Here is a 21,714-nt window from a genome sequence, read left to right on the forward strand (position 1 = left end):
ACTTGCTCCTAGGAACTGTTGCCTGAATGGTCTCAAAGGACTGTCTGGCCCATAAAATGCATCTAATAGTACAAATAATACCATTAAGGGCCCAGGAGCTTGTAGTTACGACTCAGCATAGGACTTTTTAGACTTTAGGAAGAGAAAATATATTTATTGACTTTTCACTTATCTACAAGTACTCCTTTCTATGGCTATTATCAATAAGGACTTTGGGGGAGATTTATCAAACTAGTTTAAAGTAGAACTGGCTTAGTTGCCCATACCAACCAATCAGATTCTACCTTTTATTTTCCAAAGGAGCTGTGAAAAATGAAAGGTGGAATCTGATTGGTTGTTATGGGTAACTAAGCCAGTTCTACTTTATACTAGTTTGATAAATCTCCCCCTTTATGGTCTCCTCTATAAGGAATTGAACCTCTATATAAGGATAAGGAACTTTATGAGAAATCTCATGTTTACACACCAAGGGTCTCATGAAGATATGTTTGTCCCACCATTTTCATATACTCTTCAATAGCCTTTGTGAGAATAGTGTTTTCACGGAATATTACTGAGTCTTGGACATCATGACGGGAAATCTCAGCTACACCAAGATCCACAAGGAACTCCTAGCAGAAAATAATAAAGAAATAAGAAAGCGGTAAAAATTGTTAAATGACAAAGTTTAAAGCCAAATCTCATTCCCGTCTCACCTTGGCTTGGCCAGTGCTCTGCAGAATATATATCAGTGACCTCCCCAGATCTTCTTTTTCTCGAGCACTCAGAATAGGCTCCATTGCTCCGCTCAGTTTGAGATATCTCCAGGTTAGATACTCCGCAAACTCTTTATACTGAACCAGTGGAAGAACACAAATCTTCCTGTACCTGCCCCGTACTCTCAGTGTTAAATCACCACCAAGGGGCACCCACCTCTCCACTGCATCCTTCATTCCTTCCAATGCCAGTGTAACAGTTCCTACCCCAGTGGCTTCTTTGCCCTCTCGAAGAAAATGAAGAGCAACATGGCCTGATGCGAATGGCAAATCTCTCATGTTAAAGTTCTCTCCCCAAAATACTACTCCCGCTTCAGCTGCCTTACTTGAGGTCCGTCCATAAAGGCAACCATCTAAATGGACTTCACAAAAATACCGGGAGCGAGAACCAAGACCTGAATGGGGAAGACCCTTGGCTTCATGGATCCAGAGACTGAGAGAAGAGTCTTCACGTTCACAATTATCCTAAACCAATGGAGAGATTATGTAAATATGTAAGTTATGGATTATGTGGCTTTTATAGATGACTGTCTGTATTAGCTTACAGGATGATGAATGGGCGTTCGATATTGATGAATTACTATGATTTCACCATTAGACTGATGTGATTGTTCTAACCTTGTCTGGTTGCACAGTTCTGCGGAGAATGTCAATCCATCGATCTCGCTCTTGAACTGAAGAACATCCAAAGCAATGGCTTCCAGAGGCTGTGATGACCTGTGAGATATAGCAATATACTGAGTAAAAAGGTGGCCATAAACATCAGATTAACATCAGCCAACCCTACCAGCAGGATTAGGAAACCATCTAACGTATATGAGGGTGCCCCGACAGAAAGAAGGATCGGGCCGTTGAATTTCAATATGCCCTATCCCCTAGTTCTCACGGTAGATAAGTCTGTCTGGCAGCAGCTTACTCCTCTCTACTGTGGTAAGGTGCAGAGTACCGTAATGGATGGCAGATACGTGTCACCGAGGTTCCTAGCCTCGGTGAGGTAAGAGCCGTGTTTTGTGTGTTAAAAGCAGAAGCTGTTGACACCTTTAATACTTAGTATGGCTACAAAGCCAATCCGGGATGGCTTTTATTGGGAGTAGGTAAAGAGTTGGGCGGGTGCCTAATCCCCACATTCCAGAACCAGGTTTTGGAGCTGGGATTTAAATTTCCAGGCAGCAACCTGAGCTGGGAGGAGAAGGAAGGGAAATCACGGTGACTCTGGGTGGTTTTTGCAGTGTGTGGAGATGAGGCCTGGACCCCGACACAGGCGTACAGAGCGCCCAGCATCCTGTGAGAATACTTTATGTGGCTGTGCGATCGGCCAGGACAGGACTCATTTACGTAAAGGAGCCAGGTGAAGCTCTCTGTTATTTTGTGTGTGAACGAACACCAAGTGACTGTTTTGCTTTTTCTGTTTGAGCAAGTGTGAAATAAACGCTCTTTTGCTTCGTTACCTGGACTCCATTTGCCTCTCTACTGCACCCGCACCCCTGTCTACCGGAGTAAATCCCCACACTACCCATTCAGAATGCAAGAATGTTTGGCTGGGTCTGCATGTGTATGACTCCCGGCACCCCCGCGGATCAGCTGTTTAAAGAGGAACTAGTGCTCGCACAAGCGCCGCCTCCTCTTCAAACAGCTGGTCAGCGGGGGTGTCAGGAGTCGGACCCGCACCGATTAGATATTCCTAGGATAGGTCATCAATATGTACTGGCTTCACAACTCATTTAAAGCCGAGGAGAGGCAAATCTTCTTCTCGGCAGAAGCTACCTTGAGGTTGATAGGTGGGTCGACACAATTTTGATCAAAAATGTGCACAAATCTAGTAAATATAGCATTAATGCAATTCAGAGTAATCCATGTTTCCAGTGGTTACATGTGTATTTTGTGCATGGAGCAGGGTTTGCATTCATTAGCCCCATTACCTCAAAGCAGAACTGCTCCCCAAGTATACTGCTGTGCAGAGCCTTTATGGTGACATCTTTCTCATTATCCAGATTCAGAATTTCCACACAACCCAGCGACTCATGTGATGCATGCAGGCTCCTGTATTGCAAATGAAAATAACTGCACAAGTAGGCAGACACCGCTATATACAGTACAAACAGGTGCTCACGGTGCTGTACTCCATAAAGCGTAATGAGGGTAACAAGATAAAAGAAGCATAAAAAAGACACGTTATCTTATTTTATCGGTGTACCTGGTTTTATTTAGCACACTACAGACTGTTCAGCATTACTATTGGTATATACTATATAGTGTATCTTCAATGTTTTTAGGCTATTTTTTATTTATTTATTAAAGGGGTTGTCTCATCTGAGTCAATGGGAGTATATCCTAGCTAGGATATGCCATGTGAATAATAGGGTTTCTGGAAGACCAGGCAGACTTTTAGGGAGCACATTTGTTGGCATGTATGTAAATGGACTCTAGGCACACAATGCTGTCAGGTAAAAGAGTCCATATATGTAAAGACGTGAGGTAAGTACCTATCATCCAGTTGTAGGGGTATTGTCCCCGTCTTATTTCTTTGCTTCTTTTTTTTCCTCTTCAAAATTAATCCCTAAAAGTACAATTTAATACAGTTATAATGGCACAGGTAACGTAGACTTGGGTACTAGGACCACTGTGTAGTGCAGTACTATACAGTCGTGGCCAAAAGTTTTGAGAATGACACAAATATTAGTTTTCACAAAGTTTGCTGCTAAACTGCTTTTAGATCTTTGTTTCAGTTGTTTCTGTGATGTAGTGAAATATAATTACACGCACTTCATAAGTTTCAAAGGCTTTTATCGACAATTACATGGCATTTATGCAAAGAGTCAGTATTTGCAGTGTTGGCCCTTCTTTTTCAGGACCTCTGCAATTCGACTGGGCATGCTCTCAAGCAACTTCTGGGCTGATAGCAACCCATTCTTTCATAATCACTTCTTGGTGTTAGTCAGAATTAGTGGGTTTTTGTTTGTCCACCCGCCTCTTGAGGATTGACCACAAGTTCTCAACGGGATTAAGATCTGGGGAGTTTCCAGGCCATGGACCCAAAATGTCAACGTTTTGGTCCCCGAGCCACTTAGTTATCAGTTTTGCCTTATGGCACGGTGCTCCATCGTGCTGGAAAATGCATTGTTCTTCACCAAACTATTGTTGGATTGTTGGAAGAAGTTGCTGTTGGAGGGTGTTTTGGTACCATTCTTTATTCATGGCTGTGTTTTTGGGCAAAATTGTGAGTGAGCCCACTCCCTTGGATAAGAAGCAACCCCACACTTGAATGGTCTCAGGATGCTTTACTGTTGGCATGACACAGGACTGATGGTAGCGCTCACCTTTTCTTCTCCGGACAAGCCTTTTTCCTGATGCCCCAAACAATCGGAAAGAGGCTTCATCAGAGAATATGACTTGCCCAGTCCTCAGCAGTCCATTCACCATATTTTCTGCAGAGAGAAGTGGCTTCTTTGCTGCCCTTCTTGACACCAGGCCATCTTCCAAAAGTCTTCGCCTCACTGTGCGTGCAGATGCGCTCACACCTGCCTGCTGCCATTCCTGAGCAAGCTCTGCACTGGTGGCACTCCGATCCCGCAGCTGAATCCTCTTTAGGAGACGATCCTGGCACTTGCTGGACTTTCTTGGATGCCCTGAAGCCTTCTTAACAAGAATTGAACCTCTTTCCTTGAAGTTCTTGATGATCCTATAAATTGTTGATTGAGGTGCAATCTTAGTAGCCACAATATCCTTGCCTGTGAAGCCATTTTTATGCAACGCAATGATGGCTGCACGCGTTTCTTTGCAGGTCACCATGGTTAACAATGGAAGAACAATCATTTCAAGCATCACCCTCCTTTTAACAGGTCAAGTCTGCCATTTTAACCCAATCAGCCTGACATAATGATCTCCAGCCTTGTGCTCGTCAACATTCTCACCTGAGTTAACAAGACGATTACTGAAATGACCTCAGCAGGTCCTTTAATGACAGCAATGAAATGCAGTGGAAAGTTTTTTTTGGGATTAAGTTAATTTTCATGGCAAAGAAGGACTATGCAATTCATCTGATCACTCTTCATAACATTCTGGAGTATATGCAAATTGCTATTATAAAAACTTAAGCAGCAACTTTTCCAATTTCCAATATTTATGTAATTCTCAAAACTTTTTGCCACGACTGTACTATGAAGTATAGTTCAGTCTTATATTAAAGGGGTTGTCTCGCTTCAGCAAACAGCATTTATCATGTAGAGAAAGTTAATACAATACAATGTAAGTTAATCATGTAGAGAAAGTTAATACAATGTACTGGGATTGTCCATATTGCCTCCTTTGCTGGCTGGATCCATTTTACTATTACATTATACACTTCTCATTTCCATGGTTACGACCACCCTGTAATCCATCAGCAGTGGTCGTGTTTGCACACTATAGCAAACGGAGCTGGCCTCTCTGGTAGCCAGGACCATAGGAGCGCACATAGGCCAGTGCTTTTTCCTATAGTGTGCAAGCACGGCCAACAATGCTGGATTGCAGGGTGGTCGTAACCATGGAAACGAGCAGTGTAGAATGTGATGGAAAAATGAATCCAGCCAGCAAAGGAGGCAATATGGAGAATCACAATACATTATTAAGGACCTTGTATTATCTGTATCTACATGATAAATGCCATTTAATGAAGTGAGAGAATCCCTTTAGGGCCAGGTTTACGCAAGCATGGTCAGTCTGAACACCTCTCCTCTGACCCGAACTCACAGCATCATAATGACTTCACAGCCTTTTTCCCTATAGAGAAGAAGATGTGAAAATGCCTGAAAAAATGTCAAGAGCTCCAGCTTCAGCATGCTGCATATTAAAAGAAGCAAGAAACAAAAAAAAACACCTAATGAACAAAAACACGAGAAGCAAGAGAACGCTTGTGTGTCAATTAAGCTTCTTCTCTCGAAAATAAACATCAAAACTGCAAAATGTGAAGAGCAGAAAGCAGTCTTGTTACCTTCACATTATTATGTTGATTCTTTGCTTCTGTTTCTACATTTCCAACAGGATCAGCATCTGTAGCTAAAGAAAAACAGACCACAAAGGGTTAAATGAAGCACCCATTGTAGATGCAACTTAGAAACCTATCCTATGGTAAGTACATGGGGGTCATTTACTAACAGATCGACGCCACTTTATGGCTTATATCTGTCGCAGATTGTGGCACAAAGATCATTTGCGTTGCATTTTGAAACTTTTCCCTGCTCACGCCAGGTTTATAAAAAGAGGGTGTGGCGTGGGCAGGGAACGGGGCGGACCGACAGACCCATCTTATTTATCATTTTCTATGCCTGTTTTAGGCGTAGAAAATGGTCTAAATCTACGCAAGCAAGGGAGCTGGTGTAGGTTTAGACAGGGGGTGGATATGCCGAAGTTAAAGAGGCCGGCGCATCTACATAAATCCACCGGCAACTGAAGGAGTGTTTAGTCTAAAATGCCAATCTTAATAAATCACCCCCATGGATGTTATTTTCAACTGGTCCATATGGCAAGTGATATTCAAGTAAATCTGTCAGGTCTAGCTGAGGGTAGCATAAGAGAGACTGGGAGATGCTGAGCTTGTGAAAATATAATTTACTATGAACTACTTCAGTATTTTCATGTAAAAAGAGCCTGGGAGTCCTGCTTCCCCTGACCACACATAGCGAGAGACAGTGAGTCCTGCTTCCCCTGACCACACATAGCGAGAGACAGTGAGTCCTGCTTCCCCTGAACACACATAGAGAGAGACAGTGAGTCCTGCTTCCCCTGACCATGCATAGAGAGAGACAGTGAGTCCTGCTTCCCCTGACCACACATAGAGAGAGACAGTGAGTCCTCCTTCCCCTGACCACACATAGAGAGAGACAGTGAGTCCTGCTTCCCCTGACCACGCAATAGAGAGAGACAGTGAGTCCTGCTTCCCCTGACCATGCATAGAGAAAGACAGTGAGACCTGCTTCCCCTGACCACACAATAGAGAGAGACAGTGAGTCCTGCTTCCCCTGACCATGCATAGAGAAAGACAGTGAGACCTGCTTCCCCTGACCACACATAGAGAGAGACAGTGAGTCCTGCTTCCCCTGACCACACATAGAGGAGACAGTGAGTCCTCCTTCCCCTGACCACACATAGAGAGAGACAGTGAGTCCTGCTTCCCCTGACCACGCAATAGAGAGAGACAGTGAGTCCTGCTTCCCCTGACCATGCATAGAGAGAGACAGTGAGACCTGCTTCCCCTGACCACACATAGCGAGAGACAGAGAGACCTGCTTCCCCTGACCACACATAGAGGAGACAGTGAGTCCTCCTTCCCCTGACCACACATAGAGAGAGACAGTGAGTCCTGCTTCCCCTGACCACGCAATAGAGCGAGACAGTGAGTCCTGCTTCCCCTGACCACACATAGAGAGAGACAGTGAGTCCTGCTTCCCCTGACCATGCATAGAGAGAGACAGTGAGTCCTGCTTCCCCTGACCATGCATAGAGAGAGACAGTGAGTCCTGCTTCCCCTGACCACACATAGAGAGAGACAGTGAGTCCTGCTTCCCCTGACCATGCATCGTGAGAGCCAGTAAGTCCTGCTGTCACGGCCATGGCTATGACCTGTGACTCTCTAACCGCATGCGGTTGCCTGCGGTTTCGTTTGGGTTTAAACCACAGGTGAGGGCCGCTGGCGTGTGGCCTAACTTGTGGTTGCCGCGGGCAACCAGTAGTCTCATGTGTATGTGTCAGCAGCAGCCTGAGCGTGGCTAGGCAGCTTGCTGCAGTTGCATGCGGTTGCACCTAACAACCTTTCTGTTAGGTGCGTGTGTATTTATGCACTGTTGTTTGTCTGTGTGCACTCTGTGTAGTATGTGTGGTGTGCACTGACCCTTCCCCTCACTGTGGTTGCCCGTGGCAACGTTTGGTGGTATTGTGTACATGTGGTGGCACTGTCCCGGCCTTCGGGCTGACTCCAAGGACAGGGTTGCCACCCATGTCGTTGCCAGCGACAACAGCCACAGTGTGTTACGTTAGTTGGACACTTCCCCTTTAAGTTTGGTGTTTTCCCTTCTGTGGTGCTGGAAGGGTTAACTCCCTTCCCAGTGTGTGTGTGATGTCACTGGGTGTGTCCTTCCGTTGGGTGTGGCTTCTTGGCCTATATAGCCTGGGCCTTTGGCATGGCTCAGTAGGTTGCTTCAGCCTTGCTAGCTGGAGCAGCCTCCTGTGTTGCTATCTGCCAGTGAGAGCCACCACTGTGGTCATAGGTCTAAGTTTATGTTTATGTTTAAGTTTGCCTGTGTGTTTATGTTGTATGTTATATTCTGTTGGGACTTTCCTTTGTATTTGGTGCAGCATACGGTTCTGGATTCCTGTCTGTTTAGGGATCCAGTCAGCAAGGCTGTGGCAGGTTGGTGGAACTTCTTGTTCGCCTGCCATTTCTGTATAGCTGTTTGTGTTCCCCCTTTTCCCAACAACTTGGCCTTTGAGACTCCTGCTCCTCTGTGCCTAGGAGGAGTAGGTCGTCTTACCCAGCTCCTAGCGCAGGGATCTGCGGAGGGTAAGACAGGGCTCCGAGGTTCCTGCGCATGGGTCCTCCTACCATCAAGGTCGGCGCATGCAGGTAGGAGTTAGGGTCAGGTTAGGGATGCGTGAGGAGGTGACCTGCTCCCTATCCTGTTCTCCTTGCCGAGCAGCCATAACAACACCTGGCAGCACACGGCTGAGGGTTTCCCCCATCCTCAGCCGTGACACCTGCTTCCCCTGACCACACATAGAGAGAGACAGTGAGTCCTGCTTCCCCTGACCACACATAGAGGAGACAGTGAGTCCTTCTTTCCCTGACCACACAGAGAGAGCCAGGGAGTCCTGCTTCCCACACATAGAGAAAGCCTGTGAGTCCTGTTTCCCTTGACTACACATAGAAAGAGCCAGTAAGTTCTGCTTCCTCTGACCACACATAGACAAAACCTGTGGCCCTGCTTCCCCTGCTCACACACATAAAGAAAGTCTGTTTGTCCTGCTTTCCCTCCCCACACATGTACAAAGCCTGTGAGTCCTGCTAACCCACGTCCACACATAGAGAAAACCTGTAAGTCCTGCTTCCCCCACTCACACATAGACAATGACTGTGAGTCCTGCTTCCCTTGACCACACACATAAAGCATGCGAGTCCTGCCTCACCCAACCACACATAGAGATGAAATCATACAAAATGATATATCTCCAATATATGTAATGGTGGAATTTTATATTTACTTACTGTATCTTAGGGCTCACTTACATGGTCATATTAATAGTCACAGCAGTCTATGAGGCCCTACCATACCATAATATGCTTCTGAGTGGTTTAAGTGGTTTGAAGTTTTGTTTCTGTCATAAACCACATGTATTTGACAGAGGAAAACATGTGCCATATTTCATTGCATACTATGTATTTTACAGAAGAATCATTGCTTCTGGGGGAGAAAATCTCTGCAATATGGTAAAGGAGTTGGCCTACGAAAAATATTCAGCAGTTTTTAAACCAGCACCTTGATCTGAATACTTTTGTAATTGCATGTAATAAAAAAATTTGTATAGCTACTAAGCCAGCTTCTTCAATAAAATGCACCACCTGCTGTTTATTTCTGTGTCCGGCTCACTGAGATGGTCGCACATGCTCAGTTTCATCCTTCAACTTTCTGAGAGCAGAACAGCCACTTCCCCTGAGCTGCAGCAGAAAGGACACTCCCCTTGAGCGGCTAGCTTGATAGAAATGTAGCAGAGCAATGAATAAGGAGAACTCTGGATCCATGTGAGGTACAGGGCTGGTTCTAGCTTTGTTAGAAATAGACTGTCATGTACTATACAATGTCTGGTTTTCATACCCATAATTTCACCCAGGCAGCCCACCTGATGGGCACAGGGCAAAGGCTCTTTTGTTTACAATAACACACTGCCGGGAGGAAGCTTCCGCCCGGCAGTATGTTCGGTGACGTCACAGGCTCTCATGGGCGTGCTTTAGCTCTGCTCTAGCCGTTTTACAGGCTAGGGTAGCGCTAAAGCCTGCCCATCAGTGCTGGTGACGTCACCGGGCTTCCTGGCAGCCCCATTAAGAGCCCGGTATGTCACCGGAACTCCTGAAAATCACTTTGCCCTGAGCGATTTAACGCAGGGCAAAGGAGAGCATCAGAGTATGTACTGCTCCGATGCTCAAGTCAGGGGGGGGGGAAATGGAGGTATGTCCGGGTTTAGAGCTGAACAACCCCTTTAATTATGTGATAACACTTTTGAAGATCACCATAAGGCAGCACATTGTATGCCTACAGCTTAGTAGTACATAGACAAAAGTACTTCAAATGCCACTCTTGCGGAGTATGTATATTGCTGTATTCAGGATATATGTCATATGCAGAAGCCATAGAGGGGCCCATATGGGCCTCTCAATGCTTTTAGGGTGCAGCTTGACATTGCAGAAGAGACACCATTTTGTCAAGGGGTAAAAAAATCACAGGGTTCTCTCCATAGAAGGTCTATATAAGGTGCCATCAAGGGCAGACTGGGAACTTAAAATGGACCTGGGAAAAATAAAAAAATAAAAGTGGCCCCAATGTTCTAAGTGGATCTAAATTCCCAGAAAGGTGAGGGGGCACCACAAGTATATGGGGTCAATACAAATAGGCTGGTCCAGTAATACCACAGTGCAGCACAGAATACCAAATACCTCCCTGGAAGCTGTTCCCCCTGTGGTGGCCATCAATCGCTGCCATGTCCTGTCCTCCCCCAATTGTCTCTAATGAAGATATGGAGCAGGGGCTTTGGAGGTGATGTGGGCCACAGCACCAAGCCAGTACTACCTTTAGCATATTGCCTGGACTTTCTCTAATAAATGCCCCCTATAGTTCTCCCCGTAGTATATACCTGGCCACCGGCCATGAGGAGGGCTTGGGTGGCCCTGTGGGCATCGGAGCACTGGGAAAAATTATCTGTAGAGTCTATGGCCAGTCTGCCCCTGGGTGTCATGCAGCACAGTAGATCTCAGCTTCCTGGACCTCTGTAAGTGTGATGTGGGCTTTAATGTAATTTCTTGATCATTTTACTAGTCAGATGGTGTTTTTTATAGTAATGTGAAACTAGGTGAGTATGCAGATGTAGAAACTGAGGATGGTGTGAGTGTTGCTTGCAGTGTCAGACTGGGATACCTAGGGCCCACCAGTAAAATTTATTTTGGGGGCCCACAGTACGGATACATTCAAATATAATAAATAATCTAACAAGTTTTTTATATGAACATAGGCTGGTTGAGGTGCTGTACATTGAATATATGTATGTAGTGCAGTAAGTCTACTGTGTTATGTGCCACTTGTGCAGGGGGTGGGAGACTAGGGGCCCACCTTGCTAAGGGGCCCACCGGGGGATTCACCTGTACCCCTGTGGGCCAGTCCGAGCCTGGTTGCATGCTAGGTGTGTGTGTTCCTGAGATACACGTACATTACAAGCATTAGAAACCAGACAACACTATTAACATGATGAGTCTTCTGTAATCAGTCTCTTCCGGCAGGAAGGAAGTGGCGAATTCAAAGTGTTAACCCTTCACCAGTCATCCTGCAGTCACCTATTGTCTGCATGTCATCGGAAGTCCCGCTCCTGTAATTTACCTCTAACCCTAAGCAATTGTATGCAACTCATCAGGGTTGTAACTAACGGCTCAAGGGCGTCTGTACAACTCCTTATCCTCCCCAGTTGCAGCCCGTTTGTACCTGTTTAGCTGCGTTGATGGGTCTTACACCACAACGTGCTTTTTGTGCAGTTCTATGCATGCACTTGGTGTAAGCCACTGCATGCATATCCAATTTTAATCTGCTTGGGCTGTAGGTTCTGATATGGACCTCACATTAGTTAATGCAGGCATGCTCAACCTGCGGCCCTCCAGCTGTTGCAAAACTACAACTCCCAGCATGCCTGAACAGCCTACAGCTATCAGCCTACAGCAGCGCATTGTGGGAGTTGTAGTTTTACAACAGCTGGAGGGCCGCAGGTTGAGCACGCCTGATAATGGATACATCTTGACACCCCCTACACCACTCTAGTATAATCTCTTGTACAGCTCAGCAGACATGTGCTACGAGAACACTGTAACTCCTGGAGCCGCCCATCTGCATTTTTCTCCACAGCTTCCCTTCCTTGACTATATATTGAAGAATTGTAACTTTTGGCATTAAAAGGTTAATGACCTTCTTTCCGACAGTGGGGGGTGTCCAACATCATAAATCTTTCCCTGTCTCCTCCACTCCAGTGGCTTAGATTTGCAATACCTTGGATGCCAGACATGGATGGAAGTCAAAAAGTAGATCACACAAATAGTGTGTTGAGGGGGCCTGTGGGTCCCCTTGGCTTGTGAGCACCAGTCAAAATTGTGACCACTACGACTCCCTATAGTTACATCACTGCAATTTATCATACATCATATGATATGTCTTACCTGTGTCTAGCTTGTCTATCTGTGCTAGTTCATTGTTGGACACACAACTCCCTGCTCGGCTTCGGGTACGAAAAGCATCCTGGGAGTAAAAAGAAGACTTCTGTAGTTAATAACTTCTGAGATCCTGTGGGATATGTGACACATGTATCAAAATGCTTCTATAACCAATATCAGGTGGTAAAAAATGAACTGTTATAATATACAGTATGAATCTATTATGGCTTCTTTCAGGATGACAATATTGATGGCCCATCCTTAGATCTTAGAAAAGAGTACACTTGCATAAATCTCAGCACCAAGGCTACATCTCAAGCCTTCACTTACACGGGCTCAAAACTGTATAGAAAAAACTTAGTTTATCCATCAGTATGTATTTGAAGAGTTGGAATAATCCAGAGCAAGCATTAAAACTACTCAAAAATGCTCATTTTGCCAACAGCTGTTCTTATCGATTCCCCTATTAACATGCACACTAGACTTGGTTGACAATGTTTTTGCAGCAGGTAGCTGGAAACTACCACTTCGGCAGAGGCATATCTCCAACAGCTGACTGTAGAGTCTGGTAACCCCTTTTAATTTCACACTATGTAGTCTACTAATACAGCCAAAATCAGTAGTTTGGCCATCATTCATTTATTATGTATGGGCACCTAATTTCACACAAATGCCATGGAGATACTAGCCTAGATGGATTCTGGCACAGTAATAACAGTAATTCTGAAAAAAACAAAAACTTAACCATTTAGCATGTATATGTAGTGTCCCACTAGGTAAATGTGGGCACTACACAAGGGTTAATATGAATATTGTATTGATGTGATGTTCTATGTTCATTTCCCTGTGTTATCTGGGTAGCAGGCCTATTGGGATGTAGTTCAGCCTCCTAGACACTAGAGGGAGCTAGAGAGCCCTTAGTATACAGTACAGACCAAAAGTTTGGACACACCTTCTCATTCAAAGAGTTTTCTTTATTTTCATGACTATGAAAATTGTAGATTCACACTGAAGGCATCAAAACTATGAATTAACACATGTGGAATTATATACATAACAAAAAAGTGTGAAACAACTGAAAATATGTCATATTCTAGGTTCTTCAAAGTAGCCACCTTTTGCTTTGATTACTGCTTCGCACACTCTTGGCATTCTCTTGATGAGCTTCAAGAGGTAGTCATCTGAAATGGTCTTCCAACAGTCTTGAAGGAGTTCCCAGAGATGCTTTGCACTTGTTGGCCCTTTTGCCTTCACTCTGCGGTCCAGCTTACCCCAAACCATCTCGATTGGGTTCAGGTCCGGTGACTGTGGAGGCCAGGTCATCTGGCGCAGCACCCCATCACTCTCCTTCATGGTCAAATAGCCCTAACACAGCATGGAGGTGTGTTTGGGGTCATTGTCCTGGTGAAAAAATAAATGATGGTCCAAGTAAACGCAAACCGGATGGAATAGCATGCCGCTGCGAGATGCTGTGGTAGCCATGCTGGTTCAGTATGCCTTCAATTTTGAATAAATCCCCAACAGTGTCACCAGCAAAGCACCCCCACACCATCACACCTCCTCCTCCATGCTTCACGGTGGGAACAAGGCATGTAGAGTCCACCCATTCACCTTTTCTGCGTCGCACAAAGACACGGTGGTTGGAACCAAAGATCTCAAATTTGGACTCATCAGACCAAAGCACAGATTTCCACTGGTCTAATGTCCATTCCTTGTGTTCTTTAGCCCAAACAAGTCTCTTCTGCTTGTTGCCTGTCCTTAGCAGTGGTTTCCTAGCAGATATTCTACCATGAAGGCCGGATTCACACAGTCTCCTCTTAACAGTTGTTCTAGAGATGTGTCTGCTGCTAGAACTCTGTGTGGCATTGACCTGGTCTCTAATCTGAGCTGCTGTTAACCTGGGATTTCTGAGGCTGGACACTTGGATGAACTTCTCCTCAGCAGCAGAGGTGACTCTTGGTCTCCTTTCCTGGGGCGGTCCGCATGTGAGCCAGTTTCTTTGTAGTGCTTGATGGTTTTTGTGACTGCACTTGGGGACACTTTCAAAGTTTTCCCAATTTTTCGGACTGACTGACCTTCATTTCTTAAAGTAATGATGGCCACTCGTTTTTCTTTACTTAGCTGCTTTTTTCTTGCCGTAATACAAATTCTTACAGTCTATTCAGTAGGACTATCAGCTGTGTATCCACCTGACTTCTCCACAACGCAACTGATGGTCCCAACGCCATTTATAAGGCAAGAAATCCCACTTATTAAACCTGACAGGGCACACCTGTGAAGTGAAAACCATTTCAGGTGACTAGCTCTTGAAGCTCATCAAGAGAATGCCAAGAGTGTGCAAAGCAGTAATCAAAGTAAAAGGTGGCTACTTTGAAGAACCTAGAATATGACATATTTTCAGTTGTTTCACACTTTTTTGTTATGTATATAATTCCACATGTGTTAATTCATAGTTTTGATGCCTTCAGTGTGAATCTACAATTTTCATAGTCATGAAAATAAAGAAAACTCTTTGAATGAGAAGGTGTGTCCAAACTTTTGGTCTGTACTGTATATAGTTAGGCCCAGACAGGGAAGGGCAGTGCAGTCCAGGAGGCTAGTAGTGCAGTCTAGCCTGCCTGAAGTTCCTGAGCCTCAGTTAGCTCAGAAGATTCACCCCAAGAGAAGAATTTACCTCCTCGGAGAAACCCAGTTCCCGAACCAGAGCAAAGCAGAGCCATCGTTTCCAGCTAGACAAGTAAGCTGAAGGGAAGAAGGATCATTAATCTAAAGCAAGTGATATATACCTGAGGAGGATTACTACCAAGGATAAAAGCCAGCATTAGGGCATACGGGCCTTGGGAAACAGACAGCCAGGATATCTGAGGAGTAGTGCAGCCTGGTCTGTGAGCATTGATTTTATCCTCTGAGTATCTTGCAAAGAACATTATCTGCCATTTATGTAAATCCTGCTATTTATTACTGCTGCAAAGTGGAACTGAAAACAAATTGTATAAAGTTGGACTGTTTCCAGTAAAGAAAAGTTTGGTTTACCACAAACTGTGTTCCTCACTTTTTACTGCTAGAAATCGGTGTGCCACCGTTACAGGCACTGGCGTCATTAAATTTAAAGGGACCTTGCTCTAGGCACATTAAATACCTGCAACATCCAGGGCACCTCATCCACCATCAGGCTTGGTCCCTAAATACAAAGTGTGCCCCAGAGGACCCCTGTGCCAGCCTCTCTATCACTGCTGTACGCCTGCCCAGGGACTCCATACAAACTGTGAGTAACCCTCGTTTGCCCATTAACCGTGACCTCACATCGCAATACCCTGCAGGTCAGCGCACTGCATATACTACAAATCATAGCTCCTTCAAAAATATTTCCGTTTTCAGTAACATAGTAACATAGTAACATAGTACATAAGGGCGAAAAAAGACATTTGTCCATCCAGTTCGGCCTGTCATCCTGCAAGTTGATCCAGAGGAAGGCAAAAAACCCCTGTGAGGTAGAAGCCAATTTTCCTCACTTTAGGGGAATAAAAATTCCTTCCCGACTCCAATCAGGCAATCAGAATAAATCCCTGGATCAACGATATCTCTCTAGTAGCTATAGCCTGTAATATTATTACGCTCCAGAAATACATCCAGGCCCCTTTTGAATTCCTTTATTGTACTCACCATCACCACCTCCTCAGGCAGAGAGTTCCATAGTCTCACTGCTCTTACCGTAAAGAATCCTCTTCTATGTTTGTGTACAAACCTTCTTTCCTCCAGACGCAGAGGATGCCCCCTCGTCACAGTCACCGTCCTGGGAATAAATAGATGACGGGATAGATCTCTGTACTGACCCCTGATATATTTATAAATATTAATTAGATCTCCTCTCAGTCGTCTTTTTTCTAAAGTGAATAACCCTAATTTTGATAATCTTTCAGGGTACTGTAGTTGCCCCATTCCAGTTATTACTTTAGTTGCCCTCCTCTGGACCCTCTCCAGCTCTGCTATGTCTGCTTTGTTCACTGGAGCCCAGAACTGTACACAGTACTCCATGTGTGGTCTGACTAATGATTTGTAAAGTGGTAGGACTATGTTCTCATCACGGGCATCTATGCCCCTTTTGATGCAACCCATTATCTTATTGGCCTTGGCAGCAGCTGCCTGACACTGGTTTTTGCAGCTTAGTTTGCTGTTTATTAAAATTCCTAGATCTTTTTCCATGTCAGTGTTACCGAGTGTTTTAGCATTTAATAAGTACGGGTGACTTGCATTATTCCTTCCCATGTGTATAACTTTACATTTGTCAGTGTTAAACCTCATCTGCCACTTCTCTGCCCAAGCCTCCAGTCTATCCAGATCCCTCTGTAGTAGTATACTGTCCTCTTCAGTGTTAATTACTTTACACAGTTTAGTGTCATCTGCAAAAATTGATATTTTACTATGCAAGCCTTCTACAAGATCATTAATAAATATATTGAAGAGAATAGGGCCTAATACTGATCCCTGAGGTACCCCACTAGTGACAGTGACCCAATCTGAGTATTTACCATTAATAACCACCCTCTGTTTTCTATCACTGAGCCAGTTACTTACCCACTTACAGACGTTTTCTCCCAGTCCGAGCATTCTCATTTTATATACTAACCTTTTATGTGGTACAGTGTCAAATGCCTTGGAGAAGTCCAGATATACCACATCCATTGATTCGCCGCTGTCAAGTCTAGAACTTACCTCCTCATAGAAACTGATTAAATTTGTTTGACATGATCGATCCCTCACAAAGCCATGCTGATATGGCGTTATTTGCTTATTTCCGTTAAGATGCTCTAACATAGCATCTCTCAGAAAACCTTCAAACAGTTTACCCACAACAGATGTCAAACTTACCGGCCTATAGTTTCCAGGCTCTGTTTTTGGACCCTTTTTGAATATTGGCACCACATTTGCCATGCGCCAATCCTGTGGGACACTCCCTGTCAGTATAGAGTCTGCAAATATCAGAAATAAGGGTCTGGCTATGACATTACTTAATTCCCTTAGGATACGGGGGTGTATGCCATCCGGTCCTGGCGATTTGTCTATTTTAATCTTTCTAAGTCGCTGTTGCACTTCTTCCTGGGTCAGACAGGACACTTTTAATGGGGAATTTATTTCAACATTCGGCATGTCATCTGACAGTTTATTTTCCTCAGTGAATACATTGGAGAAAAAAATATTTAACAGCTTTGCTTTCTCCTCGTCGCTCTCTGCGACTTCCCCCTCATTACTCTTTAACGGGCCGACACCTTCAGATTTATACTTTTTAACATTTATATAATTGAAGAACATTTTAGGGTTAGTTTTACTCTCTTTGGCAATTAATCTCTCGGTCTCTAGTTTGGCCGCTTTTATTTGTTTTTTGCATGTTCTATTTTTTTCCTTATAGTTTTTCAGTGCTTCCGTGCTACCCTCCTGTTTTAGTGTTTTATATGCTTTCTTTTTGTCATTTATTGCTTTCTTTACAGTTCTGTTTATCCACATTGGTTTCTTTTTGTTCCTTAACCTTTTATTCCCATACGGTATGTACCTCTCACAATGAGATTTTAGGATGCTTTTAAAGATATCCCATTTTGTGGCTGTATTTTTATTTGTGAGGACTTTATCCCATTTAGTTAGGCCTATGGCCTCTCTTAGTTGGCTAAATTTAGCTTTTTTGAAGTTTGGTATTTTTGTTCCTCCCTGTAGAAACACTCTTTTGAATGATAATTGGAAGGTTATTACTTTGTGGTCACTATTTCCCAGGTGTCCCCCAACCTGCACGTCTGTTGTTCTGTCAGGCCTATTGGTTAATACTAAGTCCAGTATGGCCGTCCCTCTAGTCGGGTCCTGAACCAGTTGGGAGAGGTAATTGTCTTTAGTTATTGCCAAGAACCTGTTTCCTTTATGAGATATACAAGTTTCAGTTTCCCAGTCTATATCTGGGTAGTTGAAGTCCCCCATAATAACCACCTCATTATGATTTGCCGCCTCGTCTATCTCGTTTAGTAGTAGAGTCATACTCATTATGCACTGCACCATCCCCAATGTTTTGTAGACTTGGGGCTCAGAGTGCAGCAGATTTGCAACACGCCCCCCCCCCCTCCCCCCGAAATTCCGAGTGGTGTGGTGCAGACTTAATAGTCTGTGTGTGTCACGGTGCTCCTACATGGTGTGGGGATTTGCTCTGGTAGTCAGGTTAGAGGATGCAGTATAGAGGCAAGGAACCAGGTTGTAAATCAAACTTTAGTGTTTTATTCACACTCAGCAAAACATAACAGTCTTGGTGCTTGTTCATACACAGCAAAACAAAACAATGTTCACCTGGAATCCTAGGTGTCGGTTCACACCCGGCTGAATGCTCAGCCACAGAAAAGTTCACTGGCAGGCTTCCAGGCGGCCTGCACGCCTGTTTGCAGTCTTCAGCCTTCAGCACAGAGGACTCCACAGCTTCACTGTCAGATGGAGGTAAATCCACACCACCTGATACTGCTGACTGCTTTTATAAGCCTGCCAAGACCTAGCCTAGAACGTGGGGAGTAGTCACCCATCCAGCACTTTTGACTACTCCCAGTAAAACTATAATAAAACTATTTCAATGGCGCTCTGTGTGTTCCACTGTACTGTGGCAGCGGTATCGCAGCAGAACCGCAATATCTGCTGCACTGGGGGAGACACTAAATGTATATAATAGTGATACCACGCTCTAGGTGTAAATAATAGTGCCGTTCTTTATAATATTTAACTAAACCTAGTCCTAGAGCGCGGTATCACTATTATTTACATTTAGTACTCCCAGTAAAAGTCGTCCCGGATCAGCTTTACAGCCATACTAAACAGCTGAAGTGTCAGACTGCAATCTGTAATACTGACACTTGAGAAAAAACGGCTCTTACCTCACCGAGGTCAGGAACCTCGGTGACACATACCGTCCATCAATGACGGTCCCTTCTTCCTTCCTACACTGGATACCGTCGCTCCCCAGTGTTAGGCTCTGAAGCAATAGAGGGGAGAGTAATGGTGGAGAATAAGTTGAGTCTAGGCTTTATAAAGTTCAAAAGCTTTACCTGACTCACTTGCATCAGTACAAGAAACAATCTTTCTCTTGGTTCCAGCAGGTTTTGGCATAAACTTGCAGGCAAACTGGGATATTCTGCTATATCTCTATATTCGCTATATCTGCTGTGCTAAACTTGGCTTTAGTCTGGTAGCTGGACTCTGTAGCGATTCTGGTACCTTTGAAGTTGGGTGCCTTTGGATGTTGACCCCCTCGTGACACTATGTCTGTAAATCTTTAAGGCGTCAGGGTGTTTTATGATATGCTTCCCTCTGAAAAGACTTCTGCTGTTGCAAGGAGGGGGACCTTCCCTCCAATGCTACATCTTGACACGTCTGATTCCAACACTAGACTCCACTAAGGCCTCTTTCACACTTGCGTTGTCCGGATCCGGCGTGTACTCCACTTGCCGGAATTACACGCCGGATCCGGAAAAACGCAAGTGTACTGAAAGCTGAAAGCATTTGAAGACGGATCCGTCTTCAAAATGCTTTCAGTGTTACTATGGCAGCCAGGACGCTATTAAAGTCCTGGTTGCCATAGTAGTAGTGGGGAGCGGGGGAGCGGTATACTTACAGTCCGCGCGGCTCCCGGGGCGCTCCAGAGTGACGTCAGAGCGCCCCATGCGCATGGATGACGTGCCATGCGATCACGTCATCCATGCGCGTGGGGCGCCCTGACGTCACTCTGGAGCGCCCCGGGAGCCGCACGGACGGTAAGTATGCTGCTCCCCCGCTCCCCGCTACACTTTACCATGGCTGCCAGGACTTTAGCATCTTGGCAGCCATGGTAACCATTCAGAAAAAGCTAAACGTCGGATCCGGCAATGCGCCGAAACGACGTTTAGCTTAAGGCCGGATCCGGATCAATGCCTTTCAATGGGCATTAATTCCGGATTCGGCCTTGCGGCAAGTGTTCAGGATTTTTGGCCGGAGCAAAAAGCGCAGCATGCTGCGGTATTTTCTCCGGCCAAAAAACGTTCCGTTCCGGAACTGAAGACATCCTGATGCATCCTGAACGGATTTCACTCCATTCAGAATGCATTAGGATAAAACTGATCAGGATTCTTCCGGCATAGAGCCCCGACGACAGAAATCTATGCCGGAAGAAAAGAACGCAGGTGTGAAAGAGCCCTTTGACTCACCTAAGAATGACTAAACACTTCATGTAGCCCCTCCCTTGGTAGGAAGCAAGACTATCCCACTTCTGCCCAAAAGGGGGAGAAGGGAATGGTAAGTTCCATTCTATCTAAAGATCTCTGTGCCATATACGCTGCCACCTTTTGGACAACCAGGCACATTACATGAAATACAACAAATAACAGTTACATAGCAATGGTTAGGAATGCACAATGTAGGAGGACATGGAATAAATTGGTACGGCTGTGTCACAGTCTCGTTGTTGTTTGCCGTGACACGTTAGCCATGCATGCTGGTTGCCTGGGGCAACGTGTTGTTTATGCTGCATGTGTCTGCTTTGCTCCTTTCTCCTGGTTCCTTCTCTGTCTGGTGCCTTTGGGGTTAAGTTCCTGGCTGGTCGTGGTCACTTGGTGCTATTTAGCCTGTTGCTGGTAGCATGGGGTTAGTTGTCCTCCAGCCTTTGTTGGTGCTGGAGCTATGCTCCTGTCCTGAGTGTTCCATCTGCCCAGTGTTAAAGCCACACTTAATTAGGGCATTTAAGATACACTCTGGTGTTCCGAATCAATGTACCCTCAGGGGGTTAATATCCACGCGTGGTAGAAAGACTGAACACTGACACAGAAGTTGGTCAAAGCAATCTTACTCTCTAACTTTATTACATGAGGTAGACATATATTTATCTTCAGAAGAAGGCAGTCCTCACTGAGACACAAACTATTCATTGGTCAAAGGGAAAAATACATAAGAGAAACAGAGATAACACTCAACATCTGCGCAGTGGGTACCACCTTGGAATGTTAAGCTAATTGTAAACATCTAAGGTTCTCCATTTTGTAATGGTGGACAGTCTAACACTACTACTGCATACGTCATATGTGACACTTCAAAGAGGTGCTTCTCTATAGGCAGTGAACAACATATATCATCAAGTCATATGATTGGTTTACACATTCCACCACACTCCATGGGACACCTGCAGAAAGGTGAGAAATCAGACACTGCCCGCAGCACTTTGCCCCCCCCTCCCCCCTCCCTCTCCTGCTTGAGACAAAGAGAGGGGTGGGAGGGAGGCACTTGGAGAAGAAAAAGTTTAACTCATTACAGTCCTAGATATACAAGAACATAGAATAAAATTCACACATCTTTAACAGTAAAATTCACACATCTTTAACACCAGTCCTTGAGGGCCACCTTGTGGGACATCAATGTCTCCTCTATGTCTTCTCCCCTACCTTCCCTATTCTATGTGTGGTGTGGGTTATGTTTAGGGTTGGTGTTGTATGTCTAGTTGTTGTTCCATGTCTGGTCTGTCTATGGTGTGTATAGTCCTACATG

General features: G+C 44.9%; 1 protein-coding gene across 1 annotated transcript in view; it reads right to left on the minus strand.

Annotated features, from left to right (window-relative positions):
• Nucleotides 1-21,714, minus strand: part of LOC122927335 (RAS protein activator like-3-like) — a 73,390-nt gene that overhangs the window by 35,390 nt on the left and 16,286 nt on the right. Inside the window, exons 4-10 of the mRNA XM_044279074.1 lie at nt 12,193-12,271; nt 5,725-5,789; nt 3,239-3,312; nt 2,675-2,795; nt 1,374-1,472; nt 696-1,220; nt 467-611 (exon numbers count right to left, since the gene is read on the minus strand). Of these exons, the coding sequence (XP_044135009.1) occupies nt 467-611; nt 696-1,220; nt 1,374-1,472; nt 2,675-2,795; nt 3,239-3,312; nt 5,725-5,789; nt 12,193-12,271 (1,108 nt within the window). The remainder of the gene's footprint in view (nt 1-466; nt 612-695; nt 1,221-1,373; nt 1,473-2,674; nt 2,796-3,238; nt 3,313-5,724; nt 5,790-12,192; nt 12,272-21,714) is intronic.

Source organism: Bufo gargarizans, chromosome 2 (genome assembly GCF_014858855.1).
Source record: "Bufo gargarizans isolate SCDJY-AF-19 chromosome 2, ASM1485885v1, whole genome shotgun sequence".
In the NCBI taxonomy this organism is placed as follows: domain Eukaryota; kingdom Metazoa; phylum Chordata; class Amphibia; order Anura; family Bufonidae; genus Bufo; species Bufo gargarizans.